Source organism: Hyperolius riggenbachi, chromosome 10, assembly GCF_040937935.1.
Source record: "Hyperolius riggenbachi isolate aHypRig1 chromosome 10, aHypRig1.pri, whole genome shotgun sequence".
NCBI classification, from domain to species: domain Eukaryota; kingdom Metazoa; phylum Chordata; class Amphibia; order Anura; family Hyperoliidae; genus Hyperolius; species Hyperolius riggenbachi.
Window position 1 is genome coordinate 209,198,823 of NC_090655.1, and position 23,139 is coordinate 209,221,961.

General features: G+C 43.0%; 1 protein-coding gene across 1 annotated transcript in view; it reads right to left on the reverse strand.

Moving 5' to 3' along the window:
- Window positions 1-9,131: 9,131 nt before the first annotated feature.
- LOC137534321 (gastrula zinc finger protein XlCGF17.1-like) overlaps window positions 9,132-23,139 on the reverse strand; it is a 35,175-nt gene continuing 21,167 nt past the window's right edge. The window contains exons 4-7 of the mRNA XM_068255767.1: window positions 22,281-22,376; window positions 18,417-18,511; window positions 17,471-17,588; window positions 9,132-10,689 (exon numbers count right to left, since the gene is read on the reverse strand). Coding sequence (XP_068111868.1) covers window positions 9,872-10,689; window positions 17,471-17,588; window positions 18,417-18,511; window positions 22,281-22,376 — 1,127 coding nt within the window. The 3' untranslated portion in view covers window positions 9,132-9,871. The remainder of the gene's footprint in view (window positions 10,690-17,470; window positions 17,589-18,416; window positions 18,512-22,280; window positions 22,377-23,139) is intronic.

A 23,139-nucleotide genomic window follows, 5' to 3' on the forward strand; every position in this document is an offset into this window, starting at 1 on the left:
ACTTCCTTAACCTCCCTGGCGGTATGATTATTTCTGGATTTTAGGTTTTAAAGGCAGTGCAATTTTTTCAGACCCTAAAAATCATAGGGCCCGTTTCCACTTGTGCGGTGTGAACTCGTCACGGAAAACGCAAAAACGAATTCGCATGCGGACGCGAATTTTACCCCGAATTCGCGTACATTTTTGCATATGTTAGTAAGTATGCAAATGTAACCATGTCAGTGCCTGTGTGCTTTTACATTAATTTTATGTGAAAACGTACGCAAATTTGCGGTAAAATTTACATGCGTTTGAATTTTCCTATTAAATGCATTGTATTGAAATCGCCTTGCAGGGTGCGAATTCTGACGGCTCTGCCGTGCAGATTTTTCCTGCACACAAAACCGCACAGGATTTCTGACAAGTGGAAACAGGCCCATCCACATGTATTGGTTATGCGAATCTGCATGCAGATTCGCTCTAGTGGAAACGGGCCCTTACTGCTAGATAGATCTGCACCAGCCCTTCACATTACACACCTCCCATGGATCTAGCTCGGGGTTACCACTCTGAGCTGTGGATTTCCATTCAGAGCCTGACTCGGGGTTACCGCTAAAGAGGTTAAGCCCCCTTGAGGTTGTTTGTTCCTTGCCATCTCCCCAGGTGCCTCCTTTCACCCACAATGCTGCCTGAAAGCCTGGCTCAGTCGCGCTTCATCACGCATGCGCGGCCCGGCCAAGAACGCTCGCCCGTCACGGTCCCATCTCGGGGAGTAATCTGCACCTGCAGAGTAGTACTGTGCAAGCACAGAATGCTCTAAGCTGCAGGAGCGCGAAGCTGGGACATGGTCCTCCAGTACCTAAGGCTGAGACACCAAAGTGCGCCTCTCCATCCCTCCCACCCCAGCTGTCACACACTGATTGCTATTAGACTAAGAGGGCCACAGGGCCCACGACCTCCCCAACACCTTAATATCTAGTTATCTGGCTTGCAGTCACTGCCATGTATCCCCTTTTCTTATTTCTTTCTGCTTTAAACACAATATGGGAATGGAATGAAGTAGAAGGAAGATCCGCAACGATGTCTTCACAAAAATCCTTTATTTAGGACATATCCTAGTAGTCAAAACCTCCTAGCTGACATGTTTCGGACCGAGGTCCTTAATCATAGCTATGTGTCCTAATTAAATAATTTTTGTAAAGACATCGTTGTGGATCTTCCTTCTACTTCATTCCATTATGATTGGGCCAGGCTGCCTTTGATCCAGCACTGTCTGTCACAGCACAGTGGAGCAGTTTCCTGACTTTGTACAATATGGGAATGATAGCTGAGTAAGTTGTGCGCCCCCTCCTACAATGCGCCCTAAGGCTGGAGCTTCTCTCTTGCCTCTGTCCGAGCCTGGGGGAGTGCAACTCCGCCAGGCTTTCGGACAGTATTGCAGGTGACAGGAGTCACCCAGGGAGATGGCGAGAGACGAGCAGCCTCAAGAGGGCTTACAGAGGAACTGTCGCAAAAATCTTAAAAATGTTAAACACATACAAATAAGAAGTACATTTCTCCCAAAGTAAAACGAGCCATAAATTACTTTTCTCCTATGTTGCTCTCACTAAGGTTAGGTCCACAGTAGGTCCGTTGCAGATTGGGTCTGTTTTAAACTGATCCGTTTTTCTAAACTTTTTTTTTTTTCCCCCTGTTTTTCCTAAAAATGCTTTTTTTTTGTAGCATACAGATGGGTTAGAAACTGATCTGTTTCTGTGTCCAAATCTGCCTGTGTAGAGGGGGGTCCGTTTTTCTATTGCCTGCCATTACGCCTCCATGTATCAGGATCCAGATCCGTTGCGTGAAAATGCAGCACATCCGGACCTTCCGTTCAGTTGTTAAAAACGGGTCCCCGCAAACGCAGACGGATCAATTTTTTGTTTGGGTGAAGACAGCTGCTATTTTTTAAATTGCTATCCGTGGCTCTAGTTTTGATCAGGTTTTAAAAATGGAGCCATGGATACGTTCCCGGACCTAGTGTGGACCAGGCCTTACAGTAGGTAGTATAAATCTGACATTACCGACAGGTTTTAGGTTAGTCCATCTATTCATGGGGGATTTTCAGCATGGCCTTTATTCTGTATAAAGACATTCCCTGAAAAAGATTTATACAAAGATACTGGCCAGCCTCCCTGCTGCACACTTTTTTGGCAGTTGGACGGAGCAACTGCCATTCACTAGGTGCTTTTAAAAATAAAGAAAACCCTCAGAATCCGCTGCAACATCCCGCTGCAACATCCCGCTGCAACACCCGCTGCAACATCCCGCCGGCCATACGGAAGCGCCGGCGGGATGTTAACCCGACGATCGCCGCATACAAAGTGTATAATACACTTTGTAATGTTTACAAAGTGTATTATACAGGCTGCCTCCTGCCCTGGTGGTCCCAGTGTCCGAGGGACCACCAGGGCAGGCTGCAGCCACCCTTTGTCGCACCCAAGCACACTGATTTCTCCCCCCCTGCCCCAGATCGCCCACAGCACCCCACAGACCCCCCCCCCCCCCGTGCCCACCCCCCAGACCCCTGTTTGCACCCAATCACCCCCCTAATTACCCATCAATCACTCCCTGTCACTATCTGTCAACGCTATTTTTTTTTTACCCCCCTCCTGATCACCCCCCCACCCCTCAGATTCTCCCCAGACCCCCCCCCCCCCCTATGTACTGTATGCATCTATCCCCCCTGATCACCTGTCAATCACCCATCAATCACCCCCTGTCACTGCCACCCATCAATCAGCCCCTAACCTGCCCCTTGCGGGCAATCTGATCACCCACCCACACTGATAGATCGCCCGCAGATCCGACATCAGATCACCACCCAAGCGCAGTGTTTACATCTATTCTCTCCTCTAAACACCCACTAATTACCCATCAATCACCCATCAATCACCCCCTATCACCACCTGTCACTGTTACCCATCAGATCAGACCCTAATCTGCCCCTTGCAGGCACCCAATCACCCGCCTACACGCTCAGATTGCCCTCAGACCCCCCCTTATGAAATGACCCCATTCTAGAAAGAAGACACCCAAAGGTATTCCGTTAGGAGTATGGGGAGTTCATAGAAGATTTTATTTTTTGTCACAAGTTAGCGGAAAATGACACTTTGTGAAAAAAAAACTATTAAAATCAATTTCCGCTAACTTGTGACAAAAAAATAAAAACTTCTATGAACTCACCATACTCCTAACGGAATACCTTGGGGTGTCTTCTTTCTAAAATGGGGTCATTAGTGGGGTTCCTATACTGCCCTGGCATTTTAGGGGCCCTAAACCGTGAGGAGTAGTCTTGAAACAAAAATGACCTGTGAAATCCTAAAGGTACTTATTGGACTTTGGGCCCCTTAGCGCAGTTAGGCTGCAAAAAAGTGCCAATCATGTGGTATCGCCGTACTCGGGAGAAGTAGTATAATGTGTTTTGGGGTGTATTTTTACACATACCCATGCTGGGTGGGAGAAATACCTCTGTAAATGACAATCTTTTGATTTTTTTTACACACAATTGTCCATTTACAGAGTTATTTCTCCCACCCAGCATGGGTATGTGTAAAAATACACCCCAAAACACATTTTACTACTTCTCCCGAGTACGGCGATACCACATGTGTGGCACTTTTTTGCACCCTAACTGCGCTAAGGGGCCCAAAGTCCAATGAGTACCTTTAGGATTTCACAGGTCATTTTGAGAAATTTTGTTTCAAGACTACTCCTCACGGTTTAGGGCCCCTAAAATGCCAGGACAGTATAGGAACCCCACAAATGACTCCATTTTAGAAAGAAGACACCCCAAGGTATTCTGTTAGTAGTACGGTGAGTTCATAGAAGATTTTATTTTTTGTCACAAGTTAGCAGAAATTGATTTTTATTGTTTTTTTTCACAAAGTGTCATTTTCCGCTAACTTGTGACAAAAAATAAAATCTTCTATGAACTCACCGTACTAACGGAATACCTTGGGGTGTCTTCTTTCTAAAATGGGGTCATTTGTGGGGTTCCTATACTGTCCTGGCATTTTAGGGGCCCTAAACCGTGAGGAGTAGTCTTAAAACGAAATTTCTCAAAATGACCTGTGAAATCCTAAAGGTACTCATTGGACTTTGGGCCCCTTAGCGCAGTTAGGGTGCAAAAAAGTGCCACACATGTGGTATCACCGTACTCAGGAGAAGTAGTATAATGTGTTTTGGGGTGTATTTTTACACATACCCATGCTGAGTGGGAGAAAGATCTCTGTAAATGGACAATTGTGTGTAAAAAAAATTAAAAAATTGTCATTTACAGAGATATTTCTCCCACCCAGCATCGGTATGTGTAAAAATACACCCCAAAACACACTATACTACTTCTCCTGAGTACGGCAATACCACATGTGTGGCACTTTTTTGCAGCCTAACTGCGCTAAGGGGCCCAAAGTCCAATGAGCACCTTTAGGCTTTACAGGGGTGCTTACAAATTAGCACCCCCCAAAATGCGAGGACAGTAAACACACCCCACAAATGACCCCATTTTGGAAAGTAGACACTTCAAGGTATTCAGAGAGGGGCATGGTGAGTCCGTGGCAGATTTCATTTTTTTTTTTGCCACAAGTTAGAAGAAATGGAAACTTTTTTTTTTTTTTTGTGACAAAGTGTCATTTTCCGCTTACTTGTGACAAAAATTAATATCTTCTATGAACTCACTATGCCTCTCAGTGGGTACTTTGGGATGTCTTCTTTCCAAAATGGGGTCATTTGGGGGGTATTTATACTATCCTGGAATTCTAGCCCCTCATGAAACATGTCAGGTGGTCAGAAAAGTCATAGATGCTTGAAAATGGGAAAATTCACTTTTTGCACCATAGTTTGTAAACGCTATAACTTTTACCCAAACCAATAAATATACACTGAATGGTTTTTTTTTTAATCAAAAACATGTTTGTCCACATTTTTCGCGCCGCATGTATACAGAAATTTTACTTTATTTGAAAAATGTCAGCACAGAAAGTTAAAAAAATCATTTTTTGCCAAAATTCATGTCTTTTTTGATGAATATAATAAAAAGTAAAAATGGCAGGAGCAATCAAATAGCACCAAAAGAAAGCTTTATTAGTGACAAGAAAAGGAGCCAAAATTCATTTAGGTGGTAGGTTGTATGAGCGAGCAGTAAACCGTGAAAGCTGCAGTGGTCTGAATGGAAAAAAAGTGGCCGATCCTTAAGGGGGGTAAAGCCCACGGTCCTCAAGTGGTTAATGGAGCGGATTGAACAATCATTCCATCAATCATTCTCTTGATCCAAATTTTTTAATGATTCTTTTAGTCTTATTGCTTACTATTGCGTGCTAAAAGAGGATGATGCCAAATTTCTAGACTAGAGAAACTCATATTGTGCACCCCCTTCCTCACAAGAGAGCAAAATGTTAATGCAATCCTGTAGTGTGAAGAATATAAAGGCTGCCATAGTTACTTATTATCAGACTACGCCGATTGCCTGGTATTCGTAGTAGACTGCGCAGGTGCAGTGCATGCCCGGTGAGGTGGGTGCGTTCATATGCAGAAGTGCTGACCCACTGATGGGTCGCCAAGCCTTTCGGGGAGCCAGCAGGACAATGGGGTGCACTGGAGCTGCGGCGAGGGACCCAGAAGACTTCTAGGGGCTGGAAGAAAGCCCCAAGTAAGTAAAGATAGATTTAGCTCTTCATCTCGTTTGTCCTTTAAAGTGAACCTGAACTCTTGCACAGTACACAAGGAAAACAGAGAGAATTGCACCCGGTGTGTTTTTAGAGAGAAGAGCCTGTCTAATTCCCCCTCATCTGTAAGTAATCACAAGTGTCATTTATCTCTCAGTTGTGTCAGCACAGAAATTCGACAGATGAGATACAAAAGTGACATGAATGTCTGATTGATTGATTGGTGTCCACGATATATATGTCAGCCTCTTTTATAAGTCAGTTATAGTTCAAAATAACACATTTTTTCATTCTCATCAAAAACTGGCTATGAGATATTTCTAACCATAACACTCTCATGGAAGATTGACTTTGAGAGTGTTTCTATCTAACCATAACATTCTCATGGAAGACTGACCATGAGAATGTTGCTATCTACAACACTAGTCAAAATATGAGATAATGTGCAAGTTCTCACATAAGCAAAAATAGTCAGACGTGTTCTGTGACGCTTCTAAAGCACGTTGTGATCACGCAGTCATGTGTCTTGTCTGCACAGGCGCACTGATACAAGCACATGATGATCACGCACCCTTATCAGCACAGGTGCATGGATGAAACGTTCTACGCCTGCGCAGACATTGAATTCTGTCTATATAAAGAAGGGAAAATGCTTTTGAGGGGGGATTCTCGAAGGACAAGCAGACATGCTGTCACCAGGTATTTCCCCTCCGAGGTCGCTGAGGTCCCCCGATCTTCTCTGGGTGATGCTGCAATACTTGGTAAGAAATAATATTGATGTTCACTAATTACTCAAATACAATGTAATTATGATTCTGAAAGCCTAGATAATTATTATAACAGGATTGTAGGTCAATAAATATTACTATGGAACCTTCCCTCATGTTTTGCTGCAATTCATTTTACCCACTACGATGGTGAGCGAAGTTAGAGGGTTTAAAAACCCTTCCCGTGAGGCAAAACAGCCGACACAACTAATATGTAAACACAGGATAATTAACCCTTTGTTTTGTTTACACGAAAGCAGACATTAGACACACTGCAGATTTATTGCAGGAGTTATGTGAGAGTAAAACAAATTATTTACTTACCCAACAACTATACATAAAATGTACAGAGGCGTGATATAAAATTATATTTACAATCAAATCAAAAATACATTGTTCACTTTTAGTTAAATATTTCTGCCAACACTACAAAAATGCACAATATTATAGTAGTCAGGCAATATCATGCTAAACAGTTTGATATGTTAAAAATCTATTATTTATTGTAAGAAGACGTGCACACAAACGGAAGCAGTTACCCATAACAACCAATCATATAGCAGCGTTTTCATGAAGCACACATTCTAATTGGATGTCCACCTGGAATGGCTTCACTATTGCTACGGTTTTCCTGTCACAATAAACCAGCCCTGACGTCATCAGGTATTTCTGCAGGTCTATGCTGTTTGGAATTGTTGAAAACATAAATACAGGACTGGGATTTGACTCTACTACCATGTAGTAGTAGGATTGACTGAGCAAGAAGAGCAATGAAGACCACAAGCTCCCCTGCAGATTCTGACTATAGCTTTTAAACAAAAAATATTTTCTATTGTATAGCAAAATGTTACAACCTTTTCCTGGGTCATATCTTAACATAGCCATAAAGTTCTACGGGGTGGGCCATTTATATGGATACACCTTAATAAAATGGGAATGGTTGGTGATATTAACTTCAAAATGGCCACCATGGTCACCACCCATCTTGAAAAGTTTCCCCCCTCACAAATATTAATGTACCACAAACAGGAAGTTAACCACCTTAGCGGTATGGACGAGCTCAGCTCGTCCATTACCGCCAGAGGGTGCCGCTCAGGCCCTGCTGGGCCGATTTTGTTCAAATAAAAAGCAGCACACGCAGCCGGCACTTTGCCAGCCGCGTGTGCTGCCTGATCGCCGCTCGAGCAGCGGCGAAAGAGGGTCCCCCCAGCCGCCCAAGCCCTGCGCAGCCGGAACAAATAGTTCCGGCCAGCGCTAAGGGCTGGATCGGAGGCGGCTGACGTCAAGACGTCGGCTGATGTCCATGACGTCACTCCGCTCGTCGCCATGGCGACGAGGAAAGCCAAACAAGGAAGGCTGCTCATTGCAGCCTTCCTCGTTACTTATGCTTGCCGGAGGCGATCGGAAGAACGCCTCCGGAGCGCCCTCTAGTGGGCTTTCATGCAGCCAACTGAAAGTTGGCTGCATGAAATAGTTTTTTTTTAATTAAAAAAAAACCCTCCCACAGCCGCCCTGGCGATCTCAATAGAACGCCAGGGTGGTTAATATTACCAACCATTCCCATTTTATTAAGATGTATCCATATAAATGGCCCACCCTGTATAGTACTGATGAATCCAGAAAAAATTCCATATGTCAAATGCAATTAGTAATCTTTCAAAAGATGTCTCCCCTTTGCCTATTGTCTGCTTCTCCCCATTGTCACCTCAGGGGTATATAACATGATGACGCCAGGAGGTGAAACCAGTCAGGTGAAGAGTGGGAAACAATTTATTATTCTTTAGTACCACGTCCAAGTGGGAAGCGCATTTACCAAATGGGTCCTAATAAGTTTAGGACCCTGAATGTGAGTAACACCATTGGTTTACTTTGTGAAGGTCTTATGTTACAATACAAAGATTTGTGATTATTCCACTAAGGTGTCCTTCCGTCACTTTTATTTTCACTCCTTGAACAGGATCGGAGGTGACAGTGGGGAGCAGAAGACACTAGGTAAAGTGGAGACATCTATTGAAGGATCACTGTGTACATGTATGGAATTATTTTTGGATTAATTAGTGCTACAGCACTATGGTTCTCACACTGACTGGTTTGGGATACAGGTTTCCTGTTGGCAGCTGGTATTGAAGGATCCACTAGATTGTGAATGGAAACGCCAAAGGCATGTTCATATAATAACAAAGTGGGGTTGTTGAAGGATAAGGAGTGTTATTGAGTGTGTAAGTGCATTACAGTGTAAATGTAAAGTATCAGCAAGCACTGCTTTATGCACTGGTACTCTTTATATAATCCAATGTTTTGGAACTACATAGAGCCCCTTTCTCAAGGTACGAACACCTGGTGATTTTAAAAGGAACCTGAAGTGAGAGGGATATGGAGGCTGACATACTGTATTTATTTCCTTTTTTAAAAAAAAAAATGCCTGGCTGTCCTGCTGATCCTCAGCTTGAAATACATTTAGCCAAAAACTCTGAACGGGCATGCAAATTAAGCCTCGTACAGACATCTGACTTAAATCAGCTGAGGTGGTTGATAAACACCTCAGCCGACAATCAGGCATGTGTACGGCACCCAACAACCCCCGACACCCAACGACCCCCGACACCCAATGACCCCCGACACCCAATGACCCCCGACACCCAACCCGCGAGCAATCCGCACGATGGATCTACTCAACCTCATCGACACCAATCCCCCCGCTGATTCCATTGTTCGCGCCGCTCCCCCACCCTCTGAGTGATGTCACACATGAGTCACTTTTCACAGTATCACAGCGCGTCGTCCGCTACACAGCTGTGTGTAGGCCAGGCCAGCAATGTCACCCAAGGAGATCAGCTCCTGATCCCAGATGGGCGACATAAGTACACAGTGCATTCGCTGCCTTAGATGTTTCTGACAGAAATCTGAAAAGATTAGCTGCATGCTTGTTTCAGTTGTGTGATCCAACCCTACAGATCACAGAATGCCAGGCAACTGGTATTCTTTAAAGGGAAATAAATATGGTTGCCTCCACATACCTCTCGCTTCAAGTTCCCCTTAACCCAGGAATGCAGCACTTGCAACTTTGGCGATGTGTGCCCGCCATTGGATGCAGCAAATGTGTGCTGCACTCTGTTATGGATAGACTGTGCAGTATCGTGCACACAAACACAGTGAGAACTTTTACTTCATAGATCCAGAATGTCTTGATTCTATGAAAAGTTCTTACTATGGGTTCATGCATGCAAGTGCAACATCACAAACTCTAATTCACTCGCCCTTCAGCAACCCCCACTATCTGATATGACCAAGGGCAGGTTGTAAACAGTTACCTACAATTAGTAGACACATTCCATAATGTCTGCGTTCGCTGAATCACTCCTGTCCTACCGTGTTCTCCAACCATAGTAAGACATCCCCAATGTGAGCCAGATCTGTAAAGATTCAAGGCCCTAACTTGTGAACCTTGTGAGTTTTCTGATGTAACATAAGATGAGTCCTCTGGGTGAAACATCTCCCACACTCAGAGCAGGAATAGGGCTTCTCCCCTGTATGAACTTTCTCATGGATAAGAAGAGTGAATTTTCTACTAAAACTCCTCCCACATTCGGAGCAGGAGAATGGTCTCTCCCCAGTGTGAGTTCTCTGGTGAAACATAAGATGAGTCCTTTGGGTAAAACTTTTCCCACACTCTGAACAGGAAAATGGCTTCTCTCCTGTATGAATCCTCTGATGGTTCCAAAGACTTGCTTTGTCACCGAAAAATCGGCCACATTCAGTGCAGGAATATGGCTTTTCTCCGGTATGAACTTTTCCATGTGTAGTGAGAGACGATTTCTGGGTGAAACATTTCCCACACTGTGAACACGAAAACGGCTTCTCTCCGGTATGAGTTTTTTTGTGTCTGGCAAGATTTGATCTTTCACGAAAACATTTCCCACACTCAGAACATGAATACGGCCTCTCGTCTTTATGAGTTCTCTGGTGTGCAGCAAGGGAGCTTCTCAGGCCAAAACATTCCCCACACTCAGAACATGAGAAGCTTTTACCCTCTTTATGAGCTGAATTAGGGGTGGCAGTGTGGGCAGAACTCTTCCCACGCGTAGATGGATGAGATGATGGACCTGCTCTAGAAGGTATTGGATGGATATGTGGAGAACCAGGGTTTTCATCAGGATTTTCTATTGTGTCATTATCTACCATTTCACCATCTGAAGAAGTAACAGGATGGTCCGTTGCTCTATACCTTCTGTATTGTCCATCTGGAGAAAAAAAAAATATGGAAGAGACCAGAAATGAGAACATACAAAGCTTGGTTGGAAATTCTTAAGACTACCGTAAATCCATTTTTCCCTGCCTTCCAACCACTTAAAGGTGGCCATACACTGGTCGATTTGCCATCAGATTTGATCAACAGATAGATCCCTCTCTGATCGAATCTGATCAGAGAGGGATCGTATGGCCACCTTTACTGCAAACAGATTGTGAATCGATTTCAGCCGGCGCGAGTCCCCGCTGTCTTCTTCTCCGCTCCGGCTCCACTCCGGCTACTGAACTTCCTGTCCAGGGGAAGTTTAAACAGTAGAGGGCGCTCTACTGTTTAAACTTCCTGCCGGGACAGGAAGTTCTGTGTACCTCGGAAGCCCAAAGCGGAGAAGAAATGGTCTGGAGCCCAAAGCGGAGAAGAAGACCAGGGGACTCGCGCTGGCCTGAACAGGTAATGTATACCCGCTGTATTGCGTCGGTCGCCGGGCATTCAAACGCCGCTAACGACGCACTCCCGACCGCAGGCGACCGAGAAAAGTCTTCCGTACGGATGGGTCGACGGAAATCGACGGGAATGATCGATTTCAGACGGAAATCGATCGTTCTGTCAGCGGTGTGCGCGGCGATTTCACAGCCATTTCGATCACTGTGATCGAAACGGCTGTATATCGGCGGGAAAATCGTTAGGTGTATGGGCCCCTTAACAAATACACAAACAAGGGTTCACCCACAGACCACATGCTTATACTCACACGTGGCCCTGCAATTTCAAAGGAGGCATCATCTCCCTCCAAGTAGGCTGTGCTAGTTTTCCTTCAACCACCCTGGCCTCAGGTTGTCCATCATGTCAACTATACCTCCCTCACATGGAGAAAACAGGAGGAAGTTTGAAAGACCATGCAGCATCCTACACCTCGCTGTGCAGACCTTGTCACTCTGGTAATAACAGGAGGGGTATCAGCCAGGTCCCCTGCCCATGGGGAGTTGGGTTTTAAAGAGTTTGTATACTTCTGGCTTTATTTGCTAAGCTTATCCACTTGTGGAGAACATAAGTGATCCTGGAAACCTGGATTGGATTTATAAAAAGGACAAAACCTGTCCGCTCTTAGGTGCCTTTGCCTGAAGCATATCAGATTGTAGTGAGGGTTGCTGAAAGGTTTGTAACATAGAAGGTATATGATTGTAAAAAATAAATAAATAAATAACTTTTTGCACTGCACACTCACATGCAAATGTCCAAACGAATTCACAAATTCACTCATCCAGCCACCACTGCTCTCCCTACAGCTAAGTTAAAAGCCGGGGTCTTAGTTCATAAAGGAATGCATTCCCTTACATAGTCACCTACACTACGCAGAAGTACTCAGGTAAACGTAGGTGTCCTAACTCTGGCCCTGTAACATGCATAGTGCAGACATGCAAACACATTCATTGCATCAAACCTATCAATGGATTAGGAGTACACATCCTGACATCCTCTCCTGGGACAGATAGCGCATCGTACTAATCGCACAAGGGAGCTAACGTAATGTATCCATGCGCACCATGCACATACACCAGCATAAGCTGTGTGCATGCTGATCAAAAACACAAACGGGAAGGAGAGAGTGCACTAGATTAACCTTTCTGGTGTTAGGATTATTTCCAGATTTGGGGTCTAAAAGCCATGCAATTTTTTTTTACAAGTTTTAGACCCTAATAACAAGAAAAAAATCATACCACAGAGAGATCTGCAGCAGCTCCTGCATATAACTCACTCAGACACGGGATTACTGCAGTGAGCTTCAGACTTCCGTTCCGAGGATGACTCGGGATTACCACTAAGGAGGTTAAAACCCTGGCAACAAGGGTCAGTAACAAGAAAAAAAACACATAAATACAGGCACATTGCCTCTAGTTAGGACATTTAAATAAGTTATTAAGAAAAGGGAGGTGCTAAAGGGGGTGTGGCCAGAAAAATAGCAAAAAAAAAAAAACTCTTAGCACACTCGCATGCAAATGTTCAAACTAATGCATTCACAGATTCACTCATCCAGGCACCACTGTTATCCCTACAGTATATACTCAGTCCCAGGTAGCAGGGGCTTATGGGAACTCAGTCTGGGCAGGAGGAGTAGGTTACTAGCCATTGATTTCAGAGGCAGAGGGGAGGAGGGAGGAGACTGAATTTACACACAGGCAAGCTGATGTCATCTCCAGCCCTTAGGCCTGTGACAATGTGACAAACAGAACATGGCTGCCCTCATTGTATCACAGCAATAAATAATCATAAACTTTTAAAGCTGTTTGCAGCTATATTTGCTGTGTAAACTATCTAAACTTTAGATAAGGTATATAGACAAGTTATTTGTTATGTTACTTTTTCATCTCGGATCCTCTTTAAGTAATCTTTTTGCTCATTACAGGATATATTTCTGGGTGTGCAGACCCTAATGTACATTTATTTCTCACTTTTATAATTGTTATTTAGTATTTATATAGTGCCATCTTCCGCAGCGCTGTACAGAGTATATTGTCTTGTCACTTAACTGTGCCTCGAAGTGGCTCACAATCTAATCCCTACCATACTCATATGTCTATGTATGTATCTGTAGTGTATGTATCGTAGTGTAGGGCCAATTTAGGGGGAAGCCAATTAAGCCATTCTGTATGTTTTTAGGATGTGGGAGGAAACTGAAATGTCAGATAAAAGTATTTTAGCTTCTATTTACTTTTCAGGAAACTGGACTGAATTCAATAAGCTATTGAACATGCTCATCCACATACACTCACCTAAAGGATTATTAGGAACACCATACTAATACAGTGTTTGACCTCCTTTCGCCTTCAGAACTGCCTTAATTCTACGTGGCATTGATTCAACAAGGTGCTGAAAGCATTCTTTAGAAATGTTGGCCCGTATTGATAGGATAGCATCTTGCAGTTGATGGAGATTTGTGGGATGCACATCCAGGGCATGAAGCTCCCATTCCATCACATCCCAAAGATGCTCTATTGGGTTGAAATCTGGTGACTGTGTGGGGCCATTTTAGTACAGTGAACTCATTGTCATGTTCAAGAAACCAATTTGCAATCATTCGAGCTTTGTGACATGGTGCATTATTCTGCTGGAAGTAGCCATCAGAGGATGGGTACATGGTGGTCAAGAAGAGATGGACATGTCAGAAACATTGCTCAGGTAGCCCGTGGCATTTAAACCAGGGCTGTGGAGTCGGAGTCATGGAGTCGGGCAATTTTGGGTGCCTGGAGTCGGAGTCGGGAAAAAATGCACCGACTCCGACTCCTAATGAATTTGTAACTGTAATTAAAATAGAAAATATGATAAAATGTTCTATTTCTCATATAATAGTCATTAAAAATAATGTATATATACAGTATATATACAGTAATAGCTGTGCTTAGTCCACAAAAATGAAATAAACCAATCAAAATTAGTTACTTGTGCTGCTTCAATAAAGCAGTCCCTGTATTTTTAAGGTCAGATATACATATCTGATTGTGACAGTATATATGATGTGTACACAGGAATCTCTTATATATACTACAGTGGTGTGAAAAACTATTTGCCCCCTTCCTGATTTCTTATTCTTTTGCATGTTTGTCACACTTAAATGTTTCTGCTCATCAAAAACCGTTAACTATTAGTCAAAGGTAACCTAATTGAACACAAAATGCAGTTTTAAATGATGGTTTTTATTATTTAGTGAGAAAAAAAAACTCCAAATCTAAATGGCCCTGTGTTAAAAAGAGATTGCCCCCCTTGTTAAAAAAATAACTTAAAGGTGGTTTATTACACCTGAGTTCAATTTCTGTAGTCACCCCCAGGCCTGATTACTGCCACACCTGTTTCAATTAAGAAATCACTTAAATAGGAGCTATCTGCCACAGAGAAGTAGACCAAAAGCACCTCAAAAGCTAGACATCATGCCAAGATCCAAAGAAATTCAGGAACAAATGAGAACAAAAGTACTGTAATTGAAATCTATTGAAAGCCATTCCTAAAGCTTTGGGACTCCAGCGAACCACAGTGAGAGCCATTATCCACAAATGGCAAACACATGGAACAGTGATGAACCATCCCAGGAGTGGCCGGCCGACCAAAATTACCCCAAGAGCGCAGAGAAAACTCATCCGAGAGGCCACAAAAAACCCCAGGACAACATCTAAAGAACTGCAGGCCTCACTTGCCTCAATTAAGGTCAGTGTTCAAGACTCCACCATAAGAAAGAGACTGGGCAAAAACGGCCTGCATGGAAGATATCCAAGGCGCAAACCACTTTTAAGCAAAAATAACATTAAGGCTCGTCTCAATTTTGCTAAAAAAACATCTCAATGATTGCCAAGACTTTTGGGAAAATACCTTGTGGACCGGCGAGACAAAAGTTGAACTTTTTGGAAGGTGCGTGTCCCGTTACATCTGGCGTAGAAGTAACACAGCATTTCAGCATAAGAACATCATACCAACAGTAAAATATGGTGGTGGTAGTGTGATGGTCTGGGGTTGTTTTGCTGCTTCAGGACCTGGAAGGCATGCTGTGATAGATGGAACCATGAATTCTACTGTCTACCAAAACATCCTGAAGGAGAATGTCCGGCCATCTGTTCGTCAACTCAAGCTGAAGCGATCTTGGGTGCTGCAGCAGGACAATGACCCAAAACACACCAGCAAATCCACCTCTTAATGGCTGAAGAAAAACAAAATGAAGACTTTGGAGTGGCCTAGTCAAAGTCCTGACCTGAATCCTATTGAGATGTTGTGGCATGACCTTAAAAAGGCGGTTCATGCTAAAAAACCCTCAAATAAAGCTGAATTACAACAATTCTGCAAAGATGAGTGGGCCAAATTTCCTCCAGAGCACTGTAAAAGACTCGTTGCAAGTTATCGCAAACGCTTGATTGCAGTTATTGCTGCTAAGGGTGGCCCAACCAGTTATTAGGTTCAGGGGGCAATTTCTTTTTCACACAGGGCCATGTAGGTTTTGAGGTTTTTTTCTCACTAAATAATAAAAAACATCATTTAAAACTGCATTTTGTGTTCAATTATGTTATCTTTGACTAATAGTTAACGGTTTTTGATGAGCAGAAACATTTAAGTGTGACAAACATGCAAAAGAATAAGAAATCAGGAAGGGGGCAAATAGTTTTTCACACCACTGTAAATAACATCTATGCTGTAAGAATAAAGCCTGATGTGTAGCTGTGTGTAATAGAGATGGTCAACGAGATGGAAATAATTCTGCATTGATGCTGATTTATGCAAATGTATGCACTCCCTTTGCTGATGAAATCAAATAATTTGATATGTTGTTAAAATTTGGTTTGGCGACTACAAATTAAAGGGTAACTGAGATGGATGAAAAGTAAAGTTTTATACATACCTGGGGCTTCCTCCAGCCCCCTTCAGGCTAATCAATCCCTCGCTGTCCTCCACCACCCGGATCTTCTGATATGAGTCCTGGTAATTCAGCCAGTCAGCGCTGTCCGGCCGCATGCCGCTCCCACAGCCAGGAACATTCTGCACCTGCGCAATAGTGCTGCACAGGTGTAGTATGCTCCTGGCGGCGGAGTGTGTGCATGCGCACTACGCCCGACTGGCTCAAGTACCTGGACTCATAGCACAAGATCCAGGTGGTGGTGGAGGACAACGAGGGACTGATTATCCTGAAGGCGGTTGGAGGAAGCCCCAGGTATGTATGAAACTTTAATTTCATCTGTCTCAGGTTTACTTTGTTACACAGTAGTACTATACTCTACATATGCACTCCCCACAGAGCTGCAGGGAATCCACTGAGAATGTTGTACACATTGAACACAGAGGTGTTGTCTATCGCCCATAAACCTGGTTCAGATTGTGCATGAAGAATGTGTAATAAAGGAAGAATCTCCTCATTCCCCTGCAGAGTACCTGCACATCATTCTTACATGTACCCACACTTACATTGCCCAGGGCCTGATAGATGTTCTTTGTTCCGGTTTGTACCTTTTACAAGTACTCTTACCAAGGACTAGTTTTAGTCTAAAGGGAATAAATATAGTAGTCTACATATCCTTCTCACTTCAGTTGTCTTGTAAAATTCCTAAGCGTTGGCAGTTAAGAGACGAATTTCATGTTACATACTTTTAATCAACAAAATTGTAATATGCAAATTAGAGGAGTCGGAGTCGAGGAGTCGGAGGAATCCTAAACTGAGGAGTCGGAGTCGGTGGATTTTTGGACCGACTCCACAGCCCTGATTTAAACAATACCCAATTGGAACTAAGGGGCCTAAAGTGTGCCAAGAAAACATCCCCCACACCATTAACCACCACCACCAGCCCCAAAAAGCAAATAGCAGGGGAAGTGCTGACTATGTCAGCGGTGCCCTGCATCTGTTACTATTTTCCATGGAGCAAGTTATGTGGGGTTTCATTGCTATCAGTTGCCTGTACTCATGTTGGCTCTGCTCCTATCTCTGCCAATCCTGGCTTCCTACACATTAATATTAGATGACTGTGGGCCTCTGCTGCCTAGCGTTAATTAGACATATTGTTAACATCCTGTGTTCATCATTCAGATCTCTGCCGTGGCAAACTGCTAACACAGCTGAGATATCAAATTACAACTTGCGCTTAGTCAAAGATGAAGGGGAATTAGACATCTAAACTATCTAAATACATACATTTCTCTATGCTTCCTTCTGTCCTGTGCAAGACTACAGGTCCACTTTAAAGGGAATTAAGTGGACCAAATAGGGAGAGGCATCTGTGATTTTGATGCAATTGGTGTTTATTCCTCACCTGTGCTGATCTCCAGATGATTTTCCTCTTTCTTACATGGCTCAGCATCATTCACCCATTCCTCCTCCTCATCCTCTTCCTCCTTCACTTCTACTTTAACAACAACAACATTTTCATTCTGAAAAGACAAAAAGTAATACAACTACTATGTGACAGTCTAAACAAAATGTAACCACTTTTTAAGACATAGCATACAGATTTTTCACTAAGCAGATGGCTGTGTAGAAGTTCTTACAAACAGGTGCTCAAATGCGGCAAGAGAGGTGGCAGTTATACAGTTTATGATCCTAGTCGCTCAACAACCAATTACCAGAAAGCTGATGTTGGGAATTTTGTGGCTCCTCAGTATAACATTCATGAGCATACAGAACAAGATGGTCTAGCCTGCTGTAATAAATCTTTAGCACTGAGGCATCATCCACACAAACCTCTGACTTTGGATAGCTTTCAGTTTGCATCCAGTAAGACATCAGTTCATGCCCGGCTACATAAGTGATTAAGAAACTGGGGGTGATTCGAAGAAAAGCTGACCAAACTGCAGTCAAACTAATGGTAAATTGAAGTAAAATGTCCATGTTCACCAACCCCTTTCAGGAGTAAAGATTAGGGTAAATTCCTTGGAAGATATTTGCAAACACAGTCACACAGTATTTGCATACACATTTACATCAACTCGGAAATATTTGCATCTCATTGATCATCCCTACTTGTTAGTGTTACAAGGTCTGAGGTGTGAATGGGAGCCAGGGGTGATAAATTTGGTGTTATTGCTCTCACAGTCTCTCATGCTGGTCAATGTAAGTTCAACATGGCAGCTCATGGCAGAGAGCTCTCTGAGGATCTTAATAACAGAATTGAAGCTCTACTAGAAGAATGATTCTCTTTACTCCCAACTTTACTACACAACTCTGCTGTATTATGCCATGAGACTCCTCACTCCAGCTACCTGATAATCCTGTGACAGGCTGTGATGGTCTTCCTGTTTAGGATGCTGGGAAGGGAGAACACTGCTACATCTCTCATTATGGCTACTCGGTGCAACTATAAGAAAGAAACATAAACATAAAATAAGTCTATAATACACTATGCTGTGATCTATAGTGCAAGCTACACATTCAGGCACATAGCTAGAAATCCATTGGCCACACAGCAAAATCCTATATCAGCCTTTGTGCCTCCACTCCCACCAAAAAATAGTTCTGTTAAGCTTAAGCAGCTCTTCTGCCCCCTCATCATCCTCTTCCAGACAGTTGTATTAGGTAGCTTTTACCCCAAATTCCTCCCCAACCAGTAGTATTAGATAGCCAGATATGTCCACAATTAGCAATATTAGGTAGTCCTGTAAAGCTCCCCAGAATGTATTAGGTAGCCAGATGTGCATCCCAGTAGAATAAGGTAGCCAAAGGTGTTCCTCAAATAGTATTAGGTAGCCCAAGGTGCCTCCAGTATCAAGGAGACCCCTAGAATAGGTGGTAGACAGAGGTGCATCCCAGTATTTGGTAGTCATAGATGCCCCCATATTAAGTAGCCAGAACTAGCCCCCCACCCCATCATTATAAGTAGCCAGTGATATCCCCCCCAGTATAGGTAGCCAGTGCAGACATCACCAGTTTTAGGTAACCAGAGGTAGCCCCCACCCCCATGTATTTGGTAAGCAACTCACCTCTCTGCGCTTCCAAAATGCGATCCGCCTTAGCCCTAGGCATCCCATCTCTGTAGTTCCAGCGGCGTCTTTCATTACGTAACTGGCTGGTCATGTGATGAGAGACGCAACTGAAACTACGGAGACACCTAGGAGGAAGATCATAGTTATGGGCGACTTCAACTTTCCAGACATTAACTGGAGTATTGAGGCTACCCATTCTGGTAAAAGCAGCAGATTTCTGGCAGCACTACAGGACAATTACTTGACTCAAATGGTAACGGAACCAACTAGGGGGAATGCGTTACTGGATCTGATCATTTCGAATAGACCAGATAATGTATCAAATGTGCAGGTTCAAGAACATTTGGGAAATAGAACGTTTGATCTGGTGACTGATAGGCCACGGGGCAGCGGGACCACTAAAACTATGAATTTTAGAAAAGCAAAGTTCAATCAAATCAGGCAGGCACTAAGTTTGGTGAACTGGGATAATATACTACAAGGGGAGGACACTGAAGGGAAATGGCAAGCTTTTAAACGTATTCTCAATCAATATTGTAGTATGTATATCCCATATGGAAACAAAATGTCTAGGAATAAAAAAAGGCCTCTATGGATGAATAGAAAGGTTAAAGATAAAATGAAGAGGAAAAAGAATGCCTATAAGGTCCTAAAACAGGAGGGGACCGAGGCTGCACTAAGCAATTATAAGGAGTGCAATAAAAATTGTAAAAAAGAAATTAGGCTGGCAAAGATCGAAGCTGAAAATCAAATCGCTAGGGATATCAAATCTAACCCAAAAAAGTTTTACAAGTACATCAACTCTAAAAAAAGAAAGGTTGACTGTATAGGACTCCTAAAGGATGAGGGTGGGAACTCAATGGTGGATGACCAAGGTAAGGCAGAGTTATTAAATGCTTTCTTTGCTTCTGTCTTTACAAAGGAAACAGCACTGTTGCAAATTACAGAGGTGGAAGAGTCTCAATCTTCTAACTGTAATATTAAATACTTAACGCAGGAAGAAGTAAAGGCAAGACTAAATAAATTAAAAATAGACAAGGCACCTGGCCCGGATGGCATGCATCCTCGGGTGCTAAGGGAATTAAGTTCAGTTATAGATAAACCCCTTTATCTTATCTTTTGTGACTCTCTTGCAACTGGCAGAGTCCCAGTGGATTGGCGTACAGCCCACGTTTTCCCATTATTTAAGAAGGGCAAAAAATCAGATCCAGGAAATTATAGACCTGTAAGCTTAACATCAGTTGTATGCAAACTATTTGAGGGGTTACTAAGAGATACTATACATGATTTCATAGTAGAAAATAATCTTATTTCTCAGCATCAACATGGGTTTACTAAAGACAGGTCCTGTTTGACTAACATGCTCAGCTTTTATGAGGTAGTGAATGCTAATATGGATATTGGGAATGCTGTAGATGTGATATACTTAGACTTTGCTAAGGCATTCGACACTGTTCCCCACAAAAGTCTGGTGCAAAAGATGAGGATGCAAGGACTGGGGAAGAGTCTGTGTGCTTGGATAGGGAACTGGCTAATGGACAGAAAACAAAGAGTTGTGGTCAATGGATCATACTCAAAATGGGAGACTGTTAGCAGTGGGGTCCCACAGGGGTCTGTACTGGGTCCAGTGCTCTTCAATTTATTTATTAATGACCTAGTGGATACAGTAGTGAGCAATGTTGCTATTTTTGCAGATGATACAAAATTGTGCAGAATCATCAACTCTAAGGAAGATAGTGTTATATTGCAACAGGATCTGGATAGGATGGCTATATGGGCACATACATGGCAGATGAAATTCAATGTTGACAAATGTAAAGTCATGCATTTTGGTCGTACCAATGGTCTAACACCATACAAAATAAATGGGATACAGTTGGGGACATCAAACTTGGAGAAGGACTTAGGAGTACTCATCGACAACAAGTTAAATAATCGTACTCAATGCCAAGCCGCTGCAGCTAAAGCTAACAAAATTTTGGGATGCATTAAAAGGGAAATAAAAACTCGAGATGCTAGCATAATATTGCCCCTGTTTAACTCTCTAGTAAGGCCACATCTGGAATATGGAATTCAGTTCTGGGCACCACATTACAAAAAAGATATTGCAGTTTTAGAGCAGGTGCAGAGACGAGCAACAAAATTGATACGTGGGATGGAAGGTCTCACTTACCAAGAAAGGTTAGATAAACTGGGTTTATTTAGTCTAGAGAAAAGACGCCTTAGAGGAGATCTAATTAACATGTATAAATACATCAGAGGGCAATATAATAGCTTGGCGGATGAGCTTTTTGTCCCTAGGCCTTCTCAAAGGACTAGAGGACATGATCTGCGCATGGAGGAAAAACGTTTTAGCCATTTATTTAGGAAAGGGTTCTTTACAGTAAGAGTGATTAAGATGTGGAATGCATTGCCACAGGAAGTCGTTATGGCAAACTCTATACCTGCATTTAAAGGGGGCTTAGATGCTTTCCTTGCGTTGAATGACATCCATGGCTACAATTACTAGGTAATGCCAATGATGTTAATCCAGGGATTTTATGATCAACAGGGATATGTGAGGGAGCAGGCTGGAGTTGTACTTTGTACTGGTTGAACTCGATGGACGTATGTCTTTTTTCAACCAAGGTAACTATGTAACTATGTAACTATGTAACTATGAAGATGGAAGAGTAACGTCACTTCTCCATGGCTCTCCATAAGGCCCACTGTAGACCCTTGTAACCCCTCCGCTGAAACAGGGTCCCCCCATGGCTACGGGCCCCATGGAAACCGCTGTGACTGCTATGGTGATCCCTACACCAGTGTACACATTAAATTATTCTTCGACATATCTCCTTAATATACCTGCCCCTAAGGCTACGCTCACAGTGGAAGCTTCATTGCGTTGCCTGTAGAACGGATGCAACGGATGGAAAAAAATCACACCACACATTATGCAACCATTAGGTTGCATACAGTCAATGAAAAGTATGCTTCACTGCCTCTGTTAGTGCATACGTTATGGGGTAATGCACCACATGCACTCTGAATGCTGCATAAACTTACAGTACTATTGCCGTGCGACTTTCTATGTTAAAATGCCCACATAAGGTCCCACCACAACGCCACACTGTATACGTAGCCTTAGTGTGTATTACTCACCTGTGCTGATCGCTACTGGAATCTCCTCTTCTTCTACCTTCACTACATGCATTTCTTCTTCCTCCTCAGCTTTCTTTACCTTTACATCTCCAGGATCTGAGAGTAGAGAGGAGAATGATGCCGTGTGACTGATACCATGACAATATACCAGACTGTGCATGTCTCTGCACATTACTTGAGACGCAAATCATTCCAGTTTGCATATACATTTAACGCAGCTTTGAATTAGCTTTATCAATTCAAACTACTGAAGGAAGTGAATTTATTTGGCACAATTTTAATCTTTATACAGACTAAGGCTTGGCAATAGCACAGACATATAAAATTACAGGCAGGGATCACTGATATATAAATAGTATCAGCAAAAGGCATAAACTACTAATGAAAGAGAAATACCAACCAAGAGTAGATATTAAGGATGCCAGGCAGATATCTACCTCCAAGAAATGACAGCTCACTTACTGCATGAAGCACTGCAGCCTTTGTCAGATGCCACTACAATGAGATATTTTAGTGTTATTCCCATTAGTGGCTTCAATGTTGTGTCTGGTTGGTGGGTGCACATATTCGCCCCATTGCTAATCACATGCTGCACCATTCTTTTTCACTGACAGAGGAGGGGCGTGGAGAGATTGTTCTAGAGACTGAACGAGAATGTGTGACTTTTATTTAGTATTCCTCACTTGTGCAGATGTCTCCAGGAATTTTTTCCTCCTCACATGTCTCATGTCTCACATCTGTCTCTTCTTTCTCCTTTTTAACTTTAGTCAGACTGTCATCCTTACAAATGAACAAATAAAACATTTATCACATTTGTTCATTTGTTTGTTTTGTCTACCACTATCTGTATAAACAATAC